This window comes from Dromaius novaehollandiae, chromosome W, assembly GCF_036370855.1.
Source record: "Dromaius novaehollandiae isolate bDroNov1 chromosome W, bDroNov1.hap1, whole genome shotgun sequence".
Classification (NCBI taxonomy): domain Eukaryota; kingdom Metazoa; phylum Chordata; class Aves; order Casuariiformes; family Dromaiidae; genus Dromaius; species Dromaius novaehollandiae.
The window spans coordinates 32,710,634-32,730,820 of record NC_088130.1 but is presented as its reverse complement, the minus strand read 5'-3'; the positions used below and the strand labels follow the sequence as shown (position 1 = coordinate 32,730,820).

At 41.1% G+C, this 20,187-nt stretch overlaps 2 protein-coding genes across 6 annotated transcripts in view; one reads left to right on the top strand and one right to left on the bottom strand.

Annotated features, from left to right (window-relative positions):
- Positions 1–5,753: 5,753 nt before the first annotated feature.
- On the bottom strand, positions 5,754–20,185 carry LOC112992423 (gypsy retrotransposon integrase-like protein 1). Of its 4 annotated transcripts, none has more exons than XM_026115487.2 (8): positions 20,048–20,185; positions 16,087–16,232; positions 14,936–15,129; positions 13,149–13,454; positions 12,272–12,460; positions 11,997–12,164; positions 11,265–11,553; positions 5,754–8,054 (listed from the first exon to the last, which is right to left on the bottom strand). In XM_026115487.2, the coding sequence occupies exons 2-8, from the start codon at positions 16,223–16,225 to the stop codon at positions 7,756–7,758; spliced, it is 1,584 nt and encodes a 527-aa protein (XP_025971272.2). In that variant the 5' UTR covers positions 16,226–16,232; positions 20,048–20,185; the 3' UTR covers positions 5,754–7,755. The 4 variants fall into 4 exon arrangements, with proteins under 4 accessions (XP_025971272.2, XP_025971270.2, XP_025971273.2 ...); XM_026115485.2 differs by having other exon boundaries at positions 19,972–20,109; XM_026115488.2 differs by having other exon boundaries at positions 12,272–12,400; positions 19,972–20,109.
- LOC112992421 (inositol hexakisphosphate and diphosphoinositol-pentakisphosphate kinase 2) overlaps positions 19,934–20,187 on the top strand; it is a 52,855-nt gene continuing 52,601 nt past the window's right edge. Inside the window, exon 1 of one of the 2 annotated variants that reach the window (XM_064500320.1) lies at positions 19,934–20,061. The gene's annotated coding sequence lies outside the window, so the exon portion shown is untranslated. The remainder of the gene's footprint in view (positions 20,062–20,187) is intronic. The other variant, XM_064500321.1, reaches the window with a different exon arrangement.

Below are 20,187 nucleotides of genomic sequence, written 5' to 3'. Positions count from 1 at the left end.
GCTAAAAATCTTTCATTGTATCTATTGTATTCAGCATCTCTTCGTTTTGAACAGTCTGCCATACTGGAAGTCCCCCAGGGTGGCAGGAAGGTGGCTGCTATCCTCCCGTCACTGGCAATGGGCAATTTTGAGGAGCTCACTTTGAAGCAGCTATATGGGAGAGCAGCCTGAGACAAATACAAAACGCCATGAAGAGGACAAACTCAATTTTAACGTGTGTAGGCCTAAGCAACACTAAGTCATCTGAAGGTGTCCCAATTAAATGGAATTACCATCCCAATTAAGCAGCTGTCCTTGCCATAAGTATCATCAGGTATAAATTGATTCCTTAGGAAGCATCTTGATGAAGTAGAGTTTTCTAATTAAGCAGTGCACTGTAGTAGTTAATGAAGATTTATAGATCAATTCAGTAAATTGCAACAGTTTCTTGCTTGCCAAAGCTAGATTTATTTGTGTCTTATCAGAACTTTTAGGTCAGTTATGTCTGTCATGCTACAGAGCATTAGGAGTAAGTGTGGGTTGCAATACAGAGAAGGGACTTCAGGGATTTCTGCGTTGCCATTGAAATACACGTGTGTGAACTATACTACTTATGTATTAGTAATACAGTTTGGGGGGGGGTTGAGGTCACTGCTGAGCAATTCAAAAGTAACTTTATTATTTAACTTATGACACAGCTTTAATTTTGAAATAGTGTGTTATGACACATTGCACAGTTTGTTTGGACTCTTGTAATGTACTGACTATTTGATGTAACCTGAAATGGGGGAATGATTTCTGAATCTAGGTCTTGGGAGGCAAAACTAATGCTGGTGACACTGAAACTTTAATGTATGATACAAAGAGTACCAAAAATGTTCACGTCAATTGAAATTGAGAGCAGAAAAAAGGCCATTGTATTTTCTATTTACAATAGGCACTAGTAAACCCTACAGCAGGGTTTTAGTACCCTGTTTTTCCTTTACTTATAAACAAGTGTATTTTTAATTCTTAAAAGCAAAAATATTTTTGCTCTTTTATGAGTTATCAAAACGTTTTAGCAAAATTTACACTGTGATATAACTGCTGTTCAAATTCCTCTCCAGTTCCTGAGAAAATTTAGCTGCATAGCTAAACGTTAGTGGCAGGAGAAAAGAGGGGAGCTAACAGTATGGAAGAGGATTTTCAATCTGCAAAGACAGCTACTTAGCCAAGCAAAAACTGCAAACTCCTTGCTGTTTCTGGACACTGTGGATGGAAAACTGAAAGGAGCATCCAGCTGGCTTTGCTGCACAAGCATGTGGAGAGGTACCTGGGAGAGGTGTGTGGGAGGCGCTGTGGGAGTTGCACTAGAATTTCAGTGCTACTGGTCACGAAGGCACCTTCCCTCAACTAGCCCTTTCTTCAGCTCCTTTCTACCAGGGTTTCTTATTAATTAATTGCATCTGAGGCAGCACATTCTGCAACCAAAGTTCTGGCTGATTGCACTGTACAGCTTTAAAAGACACAGGAGATGCAGGAGCAAAGTCTTCTAGAGGACGGGGCCAAAGCTATCTTTTTGAAGATGCAGCAGAACCTCTTGTTCCTAGCAAATAGCCAGTGATAGCAGTCGAGCAAGCTTGTTAATGGGAAATGATTATTGTCAACTAAACCTAAATCTTTTGTTTAAATTAGAGTGTAAGAAATAAGACGGAGTTAGGCCACCCACCCTCCTAGCCGTAACAGTAATAGGCTGAAGTTGGTACTAATCGTCATGTAGATTTTAAGAGCATAACGCTGCTCCACTCGCTTCAGTTCCATTCCACAGCGTTTTGTTACCCACCCCCACATTTATTATTGTTTGCCTCAGCCGTGGTGTATCCTAAAACTGTCCCCATGTTTACTGTTGTTCTCCTCAGCCAAGGCATATCCTAAAACTGCAGTTCAAGAAACAATTATTTGCAATGAAAAGGACTGAATCTCACAATGCTGCCATTTTTTCTTGAGTTGGTTGGGTCTCTCATGTTGGACACTGTGCCACGCATATCAGGCTGGAGGGGTGGCCTTTTTCCAGGCACCTGTATATGAGACCTTGCTCAGAGCAACTGAGGCTTAAGTGAGCACTGGCAGGTACCAGGGTGCTAGGGACACTGCAACACTATAGCCAGTGTCTGGAGCAATTGGCAGCGACGGTACAAACTATCTAATGCACAGTTTGTTTTGTATCGTACCTTAAATGAAGGGCCAGCCATACAGCCTTCAAACAGGGCTCTCAGAAATGCATTTATACTCCCACAGTTAGCATCTGGTTCCAGTTTCTGTTTTGGTTTCCCAAACCATCACCAAAGTTTATACTAATTTCCTCTCTATCCAAAGAAGCAAACAGCCAGCATCACAAAATTGATGGCCAGATGCCTGTGCTATTTCTCAAGGAACCTTTCTATCTACCTGGACATACTATATTTCTCCCCACTCCTCCAAATGAAGACACCTTGTGAATTAGCCCTTGAATTAGCTGTTCTCAGCTCCTATTGGCAAATCTACCCTCAGGAAAGAGAACGCTTTAGGTTGTTCTTAACCTGCTGGTACTGGCCATAACCATCCTCCCTCTGCCTCCTTCCTCATTTCTAAAGGATTTTCCTTCTCTGTTTCTTCTAATCCAACCTGCTGACAAAATCAGAAACGTTTTGAAATGGCCAAACCCAAAAACTGTGTGGTGGGTTATAAGTAGGCTCGAAATCAATGTGCTAAATAAAGAGCAGAACTTCTTTTTAGCTAACATGTTAAAAATTGCTGAGAACTATACAAAGAATCCCAAAATATTAAAGTACCTTTGCTGAGAATGTAGTTTGGCAAAGAAAGGCTTAGGAAAACAAACCACGGCACAGCAGTTTCTACAGGTACTGCATTTTCACGGTCTCCGGTGGCCGACCCAGTGCCTGGTGTGCGGAGCGAGCTCCTGCAGGGAGACACTGCCACCCTGTGACCACGCTATGAGGGAAGCAAAGGTGACGTTTAAGTGCAAGCTGTTTTAGGTACCTGTATACTAGAAAAATCCCTCAAGTTTGTGGAGTCAAGCATCTGGCAGTTATGAAACTAAAGGATGAAGTTTGCCAGTGTAACACCATAACTATCTGCTAAACTCGGTTCTGTTGCTATTTAGTCTGCTCTTTTTCTAGGTCTTTAATTTGTGGTGGTGAGAGAATGTCTCTGACTGCACAAACATTCAAGACTCAGTTTATCCACTGGATGGGGTATCCCATGCATTATTTACCGCATATCGCTGAAACTCTGCACTAAATATAGAACTCATTTTCTTCTGGGCTTTTCTATGGGGTTTTCATTGCTATGCCTGCCAGTTTCGTAAAGAGTTATGAGTACTTTTTTGCAGCATGCCTGCGAACTGACAGAGTGCTGCTCACTTGTACAGAAGGGGAAGTGAGGCATGAAGAGATTTCAGGCATAAATTGTCAAAAGTGTCAACTAACTTGGAGTACTGAATTTGTGAAATCTGATTTATTCTTTTTAACCCACTTAGTCTTAAATATCACTTCATATGTTCAAGGCAGTTCCTGCCATCAGCTGCAGCTCTGACTACTCCAGTTCTGCTGATCAAGGCTCAGAGGTTCAAATCAAACAGTCAGAAAACACCCTGGCGATTAACAACTGGTAAGTTATGAAAGGCCTTATCCAAGTGATTTGTGGAGCACTGCAATGAAAATCTGTGGCGGCAACATCGCCTGGCAGACTCAGAATGATGTTTTTCCTACAACCTTGAATCTTCCTGCCTTTTTTTATGGCATACCTATTTCTGCTATCAACGCGGCAGGATTCCTGCAGACCGCTTCTTCGCTGTACCATGTCGTGCAGCCCCAGGGTAACGCGGCCTGCACCCAGCTGCAGCCAGGAGCCCTGTCGGAAGAAAGACGCGTGAACCCATCCTCAAAGCCTGCAGTAATGCCCATTACGATGGGACAAATTAACAGGCAGCTCAGGCAAGCTGAGTCTGGTGTTCTCTGCTTGCAAATGTAGCATGTGTCTCCATACAAGCAGTCAGACAGGAGGAAGGGAGAACTGACCGGGGAATGCATCTCTCGGGATTAATAGTTGCTGAATCAAATGTTTTAAAATTAAGTTACTGTCTAGTTTGCTGTTACTTCTCTCTAGCAGATGCTTCCTTTTTAAATTAAAGCTTGTTTGGTACTGTTCTTCTTTCCAAACGTCTGCAGAACTTGAGTACCAAAGTTTCCACAGTAGGCTTGCAGGTCTCTTAATATGGGTAGACCAGTGTAATACCTATTGCCCTGAAGACACTGCTAAATCCTGTTTATTCATGTCAATTTTACCCTTCTAATTTAAAACAGCATCTGTTCTTAGTGACTTTGAACAATAATGATGTCTCCTTCTGCTGAAGTAAGAGGCTGGCAGTGTGCTCTCAGGTTAGGCCAACAGATGACAGCTGCTGATGTGCCTTGCTGAGTTTCCACTGCCTGGTGAGATTCTAGAAGTTGCACATTTTATTTTTAGCTAGTCTAATAAATTAATTGAAAGCCTCCACTGCATTCCCAAGAGAAAAAAAATTCCATTATCTATTTTGAAAATGCCAGGAAGGTTACTGTGGGAACATGTTCTGATGCCAGGTCATTAAAATAATGATGTCTGCTGCAAAAGGTCATTGATATGGACGTTGCACCCAAACAAATGAATAAACTCATCTAGTCCTCAAGAGTGACATTTCCAGAAGATTTGTTAACTGCTTGCTGTGAAAAGCAAATCATGACTCATCAGTGTCCTCCAGCAGGGAACATTTAGTTCTGTGAAGAAGGAGAGAGAAACTTTAAAATGTCATAGATTGTCTAACCTGAAAAGCAAGAGCACCTTAGCAGGGGATGGGCAAGCGCTACACAAAAGTTCAGAAAGTAGCCAAGTAAGAGCGTTGTGGTTTTTACTCCATACTTAACCCTCAATGGTTGTAGAGAAGCTTTTTGCTGACAGAAGGTGGTTTTTTGGGGCACACTTTTCAACTGACTATGACCTGGTAATTAATCTCTCTAGCAAACCCAAAGGGTAAATGTTTGTGTTTCTGTGCTGGGAGGTGTAAGTAAACTTGCACTTTTTCTTCCGCGCTGTACGCCCTCCTATTCCTCCTCCCTAAGCAACGCACCACAAGGGGGCACAGCCTCTATTCTAATGCCCGAGACTTTTGTTAAGAGAACTAGCCTCTTGCCGTTGTGCCATCGTGTACCAGTGACGGAGATGACAGATGGGCATTTGTGTATTTATCCAAGCTCGTTAAAATACAAACCAGAAGCGGGCGAGCCAGGACTCACCCACCATCACGAGCAGCCGCTGAGCAATGCCTAGCTACAGCAAGGGCGCGAGGGGTTTCCGTGAGCTTCCCTGAGCACGTCGTGCTGCTTGCAACTTCTCAGGTTGCCTGTTATTGTGTTTTTTCTTCTTCCTGGTGGTTTTTGGCATCATTAATTTGAGACTGTTGTATTTTATCTCAATAAACCTTTTATATGCAGAGAAGGCCCCATTTAGGTGAACTGAGGAGGCACAAATGCTTGCCTGCTAATACAGTAGATGACAATTACTAGGAAACAGCGTTACACGGTCTGTTAAATGTTTGCTGTTTTTTCCTATTCCACAGTCAGCTTAGCGTTTTCTTTCTCTCAGCGTAGCTAGAAGCAGCACACATCACTTATGTTACGTTAGAGCTTCCTCCTCCCTCTGCCCTGCTCTGCATTACAGCTTCGTTGTGCTGTGTGCAAATAGGGAACTGACCAGTTGGAAAAAACCAAATGGGGTAGGTTTTTATTGGTCTAACAGAGCAGATGGGTATCTTGGAGGCAGCTCCCTTATTCTCTATCTGATTTTCTCTCTGACTCTGAAAGACCCCACATTTTAGCAGGAAATGGCCACGTGCCAGTTTGTGCTAAAGACGTACTATTAGACAGGACTAAGTCGTAACAAGTCCATCCTAGCAGAAGATGTCCCTTAGGGTAGCAATCCCAATGAAAGAGTTAAAGGTTCATAGGGAGCAGGAGGGCTGGCTCAAAGAATCGGGCCCTCTGCTAAGAAGGATTAGTGTAGTAAGAGATTACCTGCCAGGTCATTACCATGACATGGGCCTCCTGAGCTTGTGGATCTCACCACAACTCCCAAATGGAAGATCTTAAATCCGTATTCCCAGAGAAGAATACTATCTGATCACACAGCTCATTACAGAAGAAAATCAAGGTGAGACTATTGTTCACAATTACTGGCTATTTCCTATTTACAAGCATGCATTATTTGTCTTTTTTGTTTTACGTATAGTTTAACAGAATGCTGTTTGATGGAATTTCTTGGCAAGTCTTGTCTTTTTTTTTTTAAAGTGAGAAAAATGTATTTCACCAAGCCCACTTACTTGCTCAACTGCATTAGAAAAATCATTATAAAGATTACTTGCCTCAGAGGACACTATAGCTTGGGGGTAAAAGCAATTTATATAAAGATGGGCTTTCAAGCTTGAGCATATTTGTCAATGAATAACACAAACCTTGTTCATCTTTGTGTTTGGTGGAGTTGACATATAGGAGGAGCCTATTAGGACAGAATATCCAAGTGTCTTTGTTAGGTACATTCTTTGTGAAACACTCTCTCTGTGGGGGAAAAAGTGTGTATGTAGGGCTAGATTTTTGGAAGACACAAAGTACTTTCTTAATATAAAAGTATTTTTTTCAAAGGCATTTTAGGATGGAATCAGAGAATAGAATGATGATACCGAGTTCTTTTCTTACATAGCCTTGGCCTGTGATAGGCCAACCCATAACACAGGTATTAAGTATCTAAACAGCCTTGAGGACTAAGTCTTTCTATCTAAGATTAACTGAAAACTCCTGCTCTCATCAATTATTGTTCAACTGACTTCAACAGTAGATAAATTTTGCTATTACTCTGAGATGCAGTCCTCTTACCAGGAGGCCCAGGCCAATACCAACTTGGTCAAGGAATTCAGAGAATAAATAACATCAGTCCTTCACCTTTCCTAGAGCGCTGTCAGTGGAAGAAGAGGAATCCTCATCCAAACCTGTTGTAGCTCTGAGAAATAACAGTAAGGGAAATCAGAGGCTTGTGAAGAGAGCACAAGCACATGCTGAGCACCCTTAAGATTTTGATTTGCCTGAGAGACTAAAATTGCTTTCCCTAGTACAGTTTTGATGAGCAGGGAGCAGCTGCAGGCCTTGTTGTTTCATATGCAGAACATTACCTGCACTTGATTCTGGCAGCTTTACTGTTCTGCGAGATCTTAGGGCTGTGGGCTAAACTAGAGAATAAAAGCTGTAAGGGTCAAAGTTTGCAACTTCTCAGAAAGAATGGGAAACAGTTTTACAACAAAAAGGAGGACATGAGCTTCTTTACCCTTCTGCACTGGAGGCAAAATTTATGTTAAGTTGCTTAGCTTACATTCATCCCACAGTATCTGTGCATGTTAGGAATGAGTCATCTGAGGATTAATGAAAAGGTCATCAGAATGAAATGGTGTGATGTGCCCTGAGACGATAAACAGTGAGGTAGGGCCATATTGCTATTGTAAAACATACTGTAATTCAACTGCATGATGATAACGTGCCTTTTCTAGGTTGTGCCCATACTTTGGATAACAGGGTGATTGCTTCTTAATGCTCATTTCAATTAACCACTGGACACGTGCAGTATTCTTAAATACATACAGCAGTGAAGTGAATTTGTCTGAGGAACTTGGAGCTATTAAAACTGTTTGCCAATGAAATACAATGTGCAATTATTTGCTTAAGTATCCTCTATCTTGGTCTGAAGTGTCCAGCAAGGTGAAGGCCACTGCTCTGGATTTGCGTTGTTCGGCTCAATGCTGTGATCTTTCGTTAGCTCAGACTGATGTTTGCATTCTGTTGATTCTTGGTCTTTGCAGGCTGAAGGTGGTATTTGCACAGCAGACATGACACCTCTTGCACAGGCATTGATTTCCCCCTCAACAGTGGAATCTTGCTGGCATGGATTATATGATCTTTTGGAAAAGCCAATATAGTCGTGGTCAACAACTATTGAACCTTGTAAGAAGTAATGGTTGTCTGTAAAAGAAAAGTAGCTTTTAAAGCAGACCTTTCTAGTTCAGTAAAAGTTATTGATGTACTTAAACACAAAATGATAGTGAAGTGTTAACTTACTTACCAAAGCAATTTCAATAATAAGGCAAGAATGCTTGAGGGACAGCAGTCCGATAATACAGATTTCCTAATTTCACTAAGCATCAAATGTTCAGTTACATCTGGTACATGCACACAATAGTGCTTGCAGTGCTTCATGTTAGCAGTATTTCTTTGCAATGTCAGTAAACTAGCTTGAGGTCTGTCGCAGTCACCTACTGAACCTTAAATGAATGGATATGTAGCTTCTTTTATTCTGTGCACCCCACACAGAAAAAGGTAGCTACTCCAGACTCTTGCTACGAAGTCCCAGGTATGGGGGGGGGGGGGGGGGGGTGTTTGTTTTTTTATTTTTAGAAATTAAGAAACATAAAATTATGAACTGTATGTGTTGAGAACACAGTTTTTTAGAAATTAGAAACAATGATATTGATTGGCACTCTATAGTACTACTGGACATGTCTATCTGATAGGTGTTGAAGTGTTTGATTTGTTCCAAGTGAGTTCCAATAAAATGAAAATAGTCTGACCTGTCAAATTAGAAATGTAATAGTTAATGCAGGATTAACACTTTCTTGTGTTGCAAGATGATGTTAGGGCCTGTTTTCTTGGGCACATGAGGACCGTAGGGTAAAATGAGGTGTTCCATTAAATCAGAAGAGCCATTAAGCAGGTAAGTATCTCTGTATGGGGGCTACAAATTCCTTTGAGATGTAGGTCCAAAGAGGCACCTTTGTGGGAGCAGACTCTGCACTTCTCTGGCTAGGTTTCTCAATAGATGTGTCCTAAATCTGCCTATTTGCACTCCTGAAACATTTAAGCACTGACCCAGAGTTTAATATTAAACTAACCCACATTCAAACAAGAAAAATGCTACTTCAGACAGATGTGTATGTGTGATTTAAGGGGTCCTGTAACCTCTCTCTAACTACAGAGTTAGCCAGGTAGCAAGCAACCCAGGTTCACCCAGACTGTGAATCTGCAATGCCTGTACCAAGAGCTCTGTCAGTGCATTGACTTAGGCTTCACATTTAGACTAGCTTATGGGAGAAAAAAAAAAAAACAAAAAACCTCTTGCTACTATTAGCCCTTTCTTACCTTAGTATCAGCACTTCTCACCTAAAAAATGAGGACTGCATTTTCAGGCTTTGTCTTTATTGTTCAAAAAAGCGAGACCACACTTTGAAAGTATGACATACAGGAGAGGCCCTGCTCCAAAATCATATGTGTAAAAGTACTGACAACACCTTTAAATTTGTTAAGCAAGGCCATGACAAATATCCTCACCCAAGATGCACTTTTTCACATTTATTGCACAGAAAGCACTGCAAATGCTTTCTTCCCATTCAAGGTTGTGCAAAGGGATAGCCAACAGATTGTTAGGCCACAGTAGTAGTTACGGTAAATAAGTAACAGACAAAAAAAAATCCACCCTTGCTAACACAGAGAAGTTCTTTGTTATAAAGACATGCATGTTTCCTTCTGGATGAAAAAGCTGTCATTCGCTGCCAGGTTCCCCTTCTCTTATTCAAGTGAAATAATGCTTGCTTTCTTGAATTCTGTTAGGCCATTTGATAAAGGCTGACAATTACTTCAGCAAAGCCTGGTTTACTTCCACCCACAATTTAAATATGTATGAACATCAATCTAGATTTTTAAGCTTTGTAAATATTTATAATCCATTGAATTTTCTGCCTGTATGAGACAACTAATCTTTAACCACTTGTTGGGAAAGGGGAAGAAAATGTACATTTACTTCAAACACGATCCATTAGTAGTGGTGAACATATTAGACTCTGATCCTACAAAGATATCTGGAGTAAACTTTTTTATGCTGTGATTCACTTTACCAAAGTTCTCGTAACAGCTGGAAATTAGAAGTGCTATTTGCATGCATGAAATCATGCACATAACTTTCTCTTTATGGCTCTGCAATTCTATGAAGAACTGAAAGCCAGAGAGCGATTGTGTAACAGTACAAGTGTTGTCCAGGAGAAATGACGTGAAATTGGTGTCTTGGTTGTGTAATCTGCAACGGCGTCTGACAACTTTGCTTCTCCCAATAAGTTCCAGCATTAGTTTTAGCTTTGCAAATCCCTCAGTTTTAAGAGATAATGGAAGAGATGACCATCCCAGTACAAATAATACATTTTCAAGAACTAAAGCTTAACCCCATACGTCATACAGGAGAAAACTGGTCTACTTTTTTTTTCAAGGATCCTAAACCAAGAAGTAGTTTGTTCTGTGACAGAGGTCTTCCAAATACTGAGTTATTAATTTTTTTCTGCATATCTGAAGTGACTTAAAGACAGCATTAGCAGGAAAGAAATGGCTGCTATTTTTGGATTTAAATTTTTGATTATATTTGAGTTTAATTTTGAATTAAAATTATTTTTAAATGATTAAAATGTTGATTAAAAATTTGCCACCATTGAAAAAAAAATAGAATGTGTAAGAGAGAGAGGGGCAATTGATTATGTAAGTATTTGGGAATTTCTAGAAATCCTACTTCTGAGTGTAACTTTATTTACTCCAGTAAGAAAAGCATATTTACCTTTTCAGTACCACAATTTAAAATCAACTCTTCAAAAATCAGTTCTTTGAGGTAGTCTTTGCATTTTAAGTTTTTTTTTTTTTTTTTAAACAACAACAAACTACCCTCCAAAATAAAAAAAAAAAGGGAGCGGGGATGTAAACATGCACGATCTGCACTAGTCAGACTAAGCGGAAAAAAATTAGGTTTCCATTTCACAAGGAAACAAAAGGTGAATCCTGAAATTTTTCTCCCACCTACATCAAGCCAGGAACAAAATCAGGAAACAGTCTTTGAATACTGTTCAGGCTAGCTCTGCTTTTAGCATGTTTTTACCAGACAGCACGAATAGGGCCAAACCACATAGCAGAAGCAACTTTAATGGAAGCTATTTTTAAAGAGACTTTAAACACGATTCATTAGCTCTGCTCTGCACAGGTTTCAAGCTAGTCACGCTCACTGTTCTCCTTATGAGATTAGGTTATTAGCCTGTGTCCCTGTAATTCACACTGGTGAGTGATACTTGTTCACCATCATAACCTCACCTAATACATGACAGAAAAGTTAAATATATATATTTATACACACACAAACATGCATACCTTTTTCACTGGACCCTCTTATGTATGGCTTAAGGTGAGACATTTTGATGGGTCTTTTCAACCTGGATCCTGTGGCATCTCTTAATATTGCACAGCCATTATCTGTGATATAATCTATAATGCAAGGACCAACCCATTCTGACTGGAAACGACCATCCTTCCACCAGTTTTTTCTTTGTCTGAGGACTTCATGCCCAACTTTAAGGCGAAGGGGATTTAACTGTTTTGGCTTCCTTTTGACAGTAATCTTGTTTCTGGTTTTCTGTTCATCTGACGTGATTTTCACTATCTGCGAGAAGAAACAAATGAATTGCATTTCCTTTTCCTAAGAGCCACCATGTATTTTACTAACATTGAATAACAATGCAGAAGCGTAACACTAAAAGTCTTTGGATATGTGTAATTCGTAGCATGTAAAACTGAAAAGTTTTCAAGAAACTGATTTTATCTATTTTCATGTTCTAAATCAACACTCCACAGGCAACGGTTTTAAACCTCCTTTGATATGCAGACCTCTAAGCCAAACGTGAACATCCTGGCAAAAGGAGAAAACCTTCCGTTTTCTTGTCTAGGCCTTCCACGTACACACGTGTACACTCGGATCCAGGGATCACACTGTGAGAAAAAAACCCTCACTGTTCTAAAAGGTTTGTTTCACTTCACATTTCAAATCTTTCCACCTGATGTCTCTCCAGTCTTCTTGCCAATAACATTAGACTATATAATATTTACCTGGCAGTCTGAGGTGTTCTCTTCCTCCAGTGCTTGACTGGCTTTTTTAGTTGCTTCAAATATTTTGGCAAACATACTGTCTTCTCCTTCCACGCACACATTTGTTGACTCAACCACATATGGGTTACGATTAAACATCTGGAAATACGGGATGCTTTGATCTGGCTCCTATTTAAGTGGGGAGCAAAAAGCAAGCACATTTAGCATACAGCTTTGCAGGTACTTTTGGGGACTTCAGTCCCAACCTCATCAAAAGAGGAAGAGCCTTCACATACCACGTTAGTCAAATTAAAAGCATAGGCAATAGCAGATAAATGTTCATCCCAATCATTTGGATGCTCTGTGCAGTGCTTGTTAAGGAAAGCTTTGATTGTCTTGCATGTTCTTTCATTTACATCATCTGTCTGAGGATAAGACAATACTACTTGTTTCATTCCAAAGAGCGCAAACAGTTCTTTGTTTATCTTTAAAAATAAAAGAACATAATTATTGAATGTTCCCCTGTTCTGTATCACAGTTCTAGTAAACAAGTTCAGTACTGCTTTCCACTACTCTATTGAGAACACAGTGATTGAGCAAAAGTCTTATATACAAATACCCACATAACAGTCCAAATTTAAGAGTGAAAGTATGGCTTAGGAGCAGCAATTGATGGTTTCTAAACACAGTTTTGCCACTCAGTTTGTCATCACCTCCATATCGTAGTCTCTTCTATTGCTATTTCATCATCTTTGAGAGGACTAAGTGTAAAGTTCTTCAGAATCACTATGTCTTAGGGTATTTTTGACATTGGTTTGTCTATTATATGGGCCAATATAATACGAATGGATGAAGTACAGCAAAGTGTTCGAGAGTGAAAGCCTGTGCCCGTTCTACTGAGTGACAAAACCTGGACTATGGCCTTTGAGAAGTTATTTTGCTTTTATTCTTCATGCAATGAATACATCCCTGAGGAATGTTAAACAATGTTACAATTACAAATAATTGGTTTGTCATTTTTATGTTGACTTTAATTATTTTTTAAAAGGAAAAAAGATTCACATACTGTACTTAGGTTAAAAAAAATTCTTCAAGAATGGTCTAAAAAGTAAAGTTAATACAAGCAAAACTGTACTTTTCTTGAGAAAAAGAGATCATCCAAGTAAAACTTACCTGATGAACAAGCTCTCTCCCTTGATCAATAGGCATTTTTTGAGGTGGTCCATATAAGAAAAACACACTTATGATTGCCTTTGCTATTTCAGCTGCTGAAGTATCATACAATGGTAGGATAACAGTCCATTTTGTGAACAAATCTGTCATGATAATGATGTACATGTGGCTTCTGTTGGTTGCATTAAAAGGTCCTATTAGGTCTATAGTAACTGCCACCCAGGGGTCCTCTGCTTTGATAGGGTGTGATTTGGGTGCTGTGATGGTTGTATTCTTTGCCACTTGGCAATGCTGGCAAGCATACACCTAGTGCAGAAAGCAGGGAAGAAGCTCTCAGTAAAGAGTAATGGTGCAGGTTTAAAACAGTCAATAGGATAATAATATAAATCCCCATTACTCCTCTGTAAGTCAGGTCAGACTTGGCTATGCTGAACAAATTCATTTTAGCATTTTTTGTTATGATGATTTTTTACCCTTAGATTTTTCAGCCCCAGGATAAAAAAACCAAACCAAACCAACCGAACAACAGCAAAAGCCAGGAGAAGGAGACATACAGGAGTTCATAGCTGAACTCTCCTCATTCTGAAAGCACTGTGCTCTTTCAAGTCCACAGCATAGATTTATATCCTTTACCATATGTAAATATCAAAGGCATTACACAGCAATTTGGGATCAGAAGAGGAAGGTCCTAATCATTCCCATACTTTAGTTCTACTCTATATGGTGTGGCTGACAAGCATTGGTGGTATGCACAGAAATCTGCAGACTAGCTTTATATACAGGACAGGTCCTCTTTGCCCAAGTCTGACCTGAAAGCCAAGATTCATTTTCAGTGCAGGTTACTGTTGCAGAGAGAATCCAGATTTTCAGGTGATGCACCATCTGATAGCAACAATAACTTGGCCACAAAGGACAGCATTTACACACATTTTGTTCAGGGATCAGATTATGCCCAGGGAGTATGTCAATGTATCTTCGGATGAAAGAGGAAAAGGAACTGTCCCAAGCAGTTATTTCTTTGATAGTTTTTCCCAAGCATACCTAATTCAAAGGCAGGGACACAGTTTTTGTCTTTGTATCTGCCAGCTGCCATTCTGGCCAGCTGTACACATTGGGGATGGTAAACTGAATCCTAACAAAGTTATGTAAGAGGCCATGCAGGAGAAATCCCTCTCAAAGACCAAATGTGCCCTGTGCACTGAAGGGCAGTATGATTCCTCCCTGTTGGATAGTATACAGCAATGTGCAGGGTGCATGGTCAAACAGTAAAAGGAAAAAATAGGAAGCACTATGAATTGGCAAGACAACCATTTAAAATTTGATTATAAACTTGTGTTTCCTCATTACTGAGTGGTAAAGGTGCTTGCTGTATCAAAGCCAAACCCACAATATATGATTCTGTGTATTTATCCATGACTCAGCTTCTAACAAAGTGTTTAATTACTCATAACTTCAGGAAAATATTTTAAAAGCCTCTCCTGCTGACTATACATGTTGGCTTGAAACACTGATCTGGGGTATGGTTTTCAAAACCCCTGCATGACTCAGTAAAAGCCAGTGGAGTTCAGACTGTTCAAAATGTACAAATACTTATATGCTTAAGTTGTTCTTTTTCCTGATGAGATTTGTGTTCCTACGTCCCTCAGGAGCTTCTGTAAACGAATGTTAGGTAAAGCATGACTTCGGTATTTTTGTGTCACCCAAGAGAGATGAATCTTGTGGAAAAATTACAAAATGTTTATAACAAAGAATACATTTAAAAAAATCCTGTAGCTATGAGCCCATACCCACTGTTTGACATCATTTGTTACAGAGGTCCAGTAGTAATTAGATTCCACTAAAGTCAGTGTCCTTGATATGCCATGATGAGTGCCTGCAGCATTTTTGTGGCATTTCTCAAGCACCTTTTTCTTCTCTTCATCTGAAAGAATTACCAAGCGCATTTGTTTTCTGTCTTTTCCAACATAGAACAATTTATTTTCTGAAAGGAAAAAGAAAATACCAATAAATTATATACTAGCACTTAGTCTTTTGCAGTTGTTTAGTTTACTAAAACATTGGGCACAATTCAGTATGGATTTTTTAAATGTACTTTATTTTTTATTTTGTGCAAAAATAGTGTCTTTGTTTACAAATATTGTAATTTCTTCCTAAGACCATTTGTTTACAAGTTTATTAACCTGGACACGAGGCAATCAAGCTGTCACCAGGGTAAGTCAGAAGGCAGACTGTGTTCCCATGGAAAGTTGCGCTGAAACACAAGCTAATGCAGGGGGGCGGCAGGGGGAGAGGGAGTACTGAGTGTTGTAAGACAAAGCATGTTGCCTGCCTGTGAGCAACCTCACTTTGCGATCCATAGCCTTAATTCTTCCCTGCCTTCTCCGTGTGCAAGTCTGGAAGGGTTGCTGGGGCTGAAAAAGGAGAGCTGACCAAAGACTGACACACTTCAAACTGTCTTCACAGGGCTACAACACAACCGGGCAGGGCAGGGCGACTCGGAGGTGACAGAGGCAGGACAGATGGCAAAGCCATCCTTGCGTCTGTGTCCAGCCGCGCACAGAGCGCCCCAGGCTGGGCCGACCTTTCCTCGCCTATCGCTGCAGATCAGCGCTCCTCTCTTTGAAGTCCTTGAATCAGGGAGTCCAATTGCCACATGCTGCCCCAGTATCTAAAACAAGGTTTGGCTTTCAGATGGATACATAAATCCTTCTGCTAAGGGCTAAAGCAGATTGAGCTTCTATTTCCGCAAACATTGTTATATATTAACAAGGGATAGGCAGGGGTGTTTGTTTTATAGAGCATATGTACAAAGATCAGAGAGCATGCTGCAGAGCAAGACACCTTTTTGCTTTTTTTTTTTTTTTTTTTTTTTTTTAATATCAGCAAGTCTTCACCTAAAAATCCATCTTCCAAAGTAGATTGAGAGAACATCTTTTACCTTTGAAAACAAATTTTTTGGCTGCTCTTCTGATTCCACTTCTTTCACTCGATAACGTTGTGGGATGATACTCCCCTGTCCGTTTGTAGTACGCAATCTGTTTCAGGTGTAGCCCACCGTTTTTCCCGCTCCGGACCATCGCTAACCTGAACAATACACACAGCATGTTAGATGGAGCAGTGGCCACAGCAGCACAGCTTCAGTTTTTACTGGCTCCTCTGTAGTTCAGAGAGAAGCATCCTGATAACGTAGCACATTCACTAATCTAATTGAGCTCTCCTTCCCCAAACCCTAAGTCAGCTATATTTTAATCCCATGCATAGCTCCACGTGCTTTTAAGCTTTCTGCATCTGAACCCCACGCTATCCTCAGCGCAGCCGATGAGCATACGGTGCTCCGCTCAGCACGTACAGACCGCGGTGCGGATCAGGTCGGTCCAGAGACAAGGCAGTCTCTGAGAAAGACTGCCTGCAGCACTCACACGTGGGAAGTAAAGCGTGTTTAGCCAGTCCAGGTGCAGCACCACACCGACGGAGTCACAGCGCTCCCAAAGCCCGCTCCGTCCCTGCTGCTCTGGGGCCTCTGCACTGTGCTCGGCTAAGTGGGACACACATACCTCGCGCGGAGTCCAGGCACGGACCCCAGCACCACACATGGTTGCTAAACCCGGACTTTTCTTCTAGCGTCACCTTGTGAAAGCTGTGACCTGCCATCATAAGAGCAGCTGAACTAGCACGGACATCCTGCCCCCACACACCCCTAATACATCCCCTTTGATGTCCCAACCTGGAAGCGTTCTGCTTTACTCCATTTTTATTGGCCATTATGTCATGCTATTACCCTGTTCTTAATTCACTTCCAAACACAACTAAGATCTGCTGCATATAATCAGTCTCTCCAGCTGTATACAGACTCAGATTCATCAACTTATATTTTAACATTTCTAAGCAATGAGGCCTTCCACTGTATTCTTTGGAGAGGGAAAAAAGTTACCAGAGACAAAAAAAAAAAAAAATTGTTCTTCCTGTCTTTAGCAGTTGGATAGCTCCCAAACATAGGTGTTTGGGAGATTAGATGTGTCCAAACAGTCATTCTGATGGGAAAAAAAACACATAAATAGGAGAAAAGTAACTCCCCAGATGGAGACTACCACAGAAATTTATTTTGTTCATTAATTCATCTGGCAATTAGATTCTGAAATCCCAAACCAGATTCTGCATTTAAGGTAAGAATTAATTGGGCTCACTTCCCTGACTACAATAATAAACTAAAATGTCATTAGTAAAGTGCATCATTAGTGTAGGAAAAGCTTGGGTCTGGAAATAATAGCTTCAGAATAATTACCAATTAATGACAGGCAACAGACAGAAATATTCATGCAGGCGCCATCAATATTTCAATATTTTGGTGATTTTTTCTTTTCCTTTTTTTTTTTTTTAATCTGCTCCAGCAGCAATGAACACACAGATGGAATAGCAGTTTGATCTTGCTCTAATTGACTTCCGCAAGAGCAAGATCAGGCTTGGAGACTGACATCTCATAATTTCTTAATGAATGCTGGTCATCCACAGCATTAAGCAAATTTCCCCCTTATCCTTGCAATGTCCCAAAATTAGACAATGTGACAACACATAGCCTGCTAGAAAGAATAATCAGTATGTTTGCCATGTCTGCTAAGTGGCATATGATTATGGGGAAATGACAGTATCCAGGCACTCTGAAACCCATATCATTTCATTATATGCCAATACTATTTGAACACTAAGTGTGTAAATCAGGATGTTTATTTTTCAGCTTACAGATTCTAACCTGCCTTTATTAAACTGGGGGTGGGGAAGGGGTAAATAGCTCTATATTGATTATGACTGCTTGAACATTTACTCTATTTTTCCCAGGGGAAGAAAAAAAAAATCAAATGCTATGTGTATTTTCTGCTAGTGTTATTTATAGAATATCATATTCTAGCAGGGCTAAACATCACTTTGTTATCAATGTCAAATGCGTGCCAGGAACTTCACAGTTCTACGAAAGATGAGACCTTTGCTCCACAGAATATCTAATTCTGCACAAGTAAGACCTGGCTTTCACAAACAACCAAGTCTCTTGACACACAACATTAAAATTTTATTTTAAAGCAAAAGCAAAATTCTCACAGACCAGAGAACTGGCACACATAAGCTTTTTACCACTGCATTCTTCTACACCAGGAAAGAAGGTATTTCAGCACGGGAAAGGAGCAGAGCCAGAACATAATCCTGTTTCTGGGGATCTCGACCAGTACAGTGGCTTCTTGGAAGTTTTTAATCTGGTAGCAGGAGCCAAAGCAATTGACCAAGTTGCTGATTTGATAACTAATAGCAAGGAAGAAGGTTAGGCTACCATGATAACATTATTTATCCTGTTTTTGTAAAGCAGTTGATTAACTAGCATTTCTGACAGCACAAGAGTATGGGGGAAGAGCAGTTAAGGCATTAAGGATATGCCTATCTTAACTGCTCTTCCCCTCATACTCATACATCAGGGACAGGCATTCAAGCTTCACTCAGGGCTTCTGCCAGAGGCCAGCCCTGCAGTTACCCAGGCACAGCTGGAATTCAGGATTGGCAATATGTTACCACTGCTTTTCCTGGCTGTGGAAACTTGGGTGTCTTAACCATCAGGATGAGGGACTGTTTTGGCCTGACATAGACTTTCACATATGGTGAGAAAATAAGATGTGGCAGAGCAAAGCAGCCTTTATTCTTTCAGTGGTTTTTTTAACTCATCATGTATATCTTGCCACAGGCCATGCATGTTCCGCATGTAGTACATGGTTATTGGTAACAAATATTCTAATAAGATGAGGTTGCACAACAGTAAGATACGTCAGAGTGGGACCACAGTGCTTATACTTCAGCTCAGTGGGGATTCTGCCCTCATGCCAGTAATGGCAGTTTCCATCACAGGACATTTGGAAGCACGTGCACTAGCTGATGAAGGAAGAACACACTATCCATGTACATTTAGTATATTCAGTAAAATCCTGATCCAGCAAACTGTTAAGTGCTTCAATACACTGCTAGATTGATGCCCAGAAGGACATGAGTTTCCTTCCTGGATATTTCTTATGTCTCTTTTTTTTTTTATTTCAGTCTTCAAGTATTTTTTTTGGCCTCATCTTTTTAAAAATTTCTGAAGACAACAAATTACATTATTTCCCATTTTTGTTATTTTAGAATAAACCATGTTACTTCAGATCAATCATGTGCTGCTATTAGCAATCATAACCATAGCATATACTCTCTAAAACTCAAAGAATTTTAGAGTCAGCAAACAAGTCTTCAATGCCTTTGAAATAGGGAAAGACTACACTGTATTACAGACAAAATATTTGGGTAATGAGACAAACGTCTATATAAGCAGGACTCCTTTTGCTCAGCAGTAGTAGTCACACCTAGTGATGTTTATTTTTCTTTTTACTGCCCTTTTTAAATACACTCACAACTGCAAATCTCTTTAGTCCAGCTTTTGAACCCTTCCTCTTCCTCGTTCTGCAATTCGTACCAGAGGAATTCCCCATATTCTTGAATACATCTTTTAAAAGCCAAGTGTCCAGACACTCAGTAAGTAACAGAGACACCACCGCTAACGTCCCTCACTAGGTTTTACGGCAGGCGACCTCGCTCGGCCCTGCCCTGCCCCGCCCCGCCCCGCCGCCGCCAGGACTACAGCCCCCAGCATGCGCCACGCCCCCCGAGCCACCAACCACAGTCCGCGGGCGAAAGGGCGCGCGCTGACCTGCGTCTCCAGGACGGCATAATCTGCGCATGCGCCCGGCGACACTGGCGCGATCTCTTCCTCCCCCCCCCCCCCGCTTCTCTCTCCCTCCCTCCCGCCGATGCTTACCCCCTTCTCTGGGCGCGGCAGCGAGGCCGCAGCACACCGAGCGCTGCAGGCAGCTGCTGGGCTCTTGAGCACACACCTGCTGCCGCAGAGGTATCAGCGCAATCCGTCCCCCGGGGCACAGCCCGCTGTGTTCACTGCCTCCCCGCGCGGCGAGCCGGAGCACCGACCCTCGCACCCGGGACTTTTGTGGCGCCCCCGGAAGTGGTGCGGGGGAGG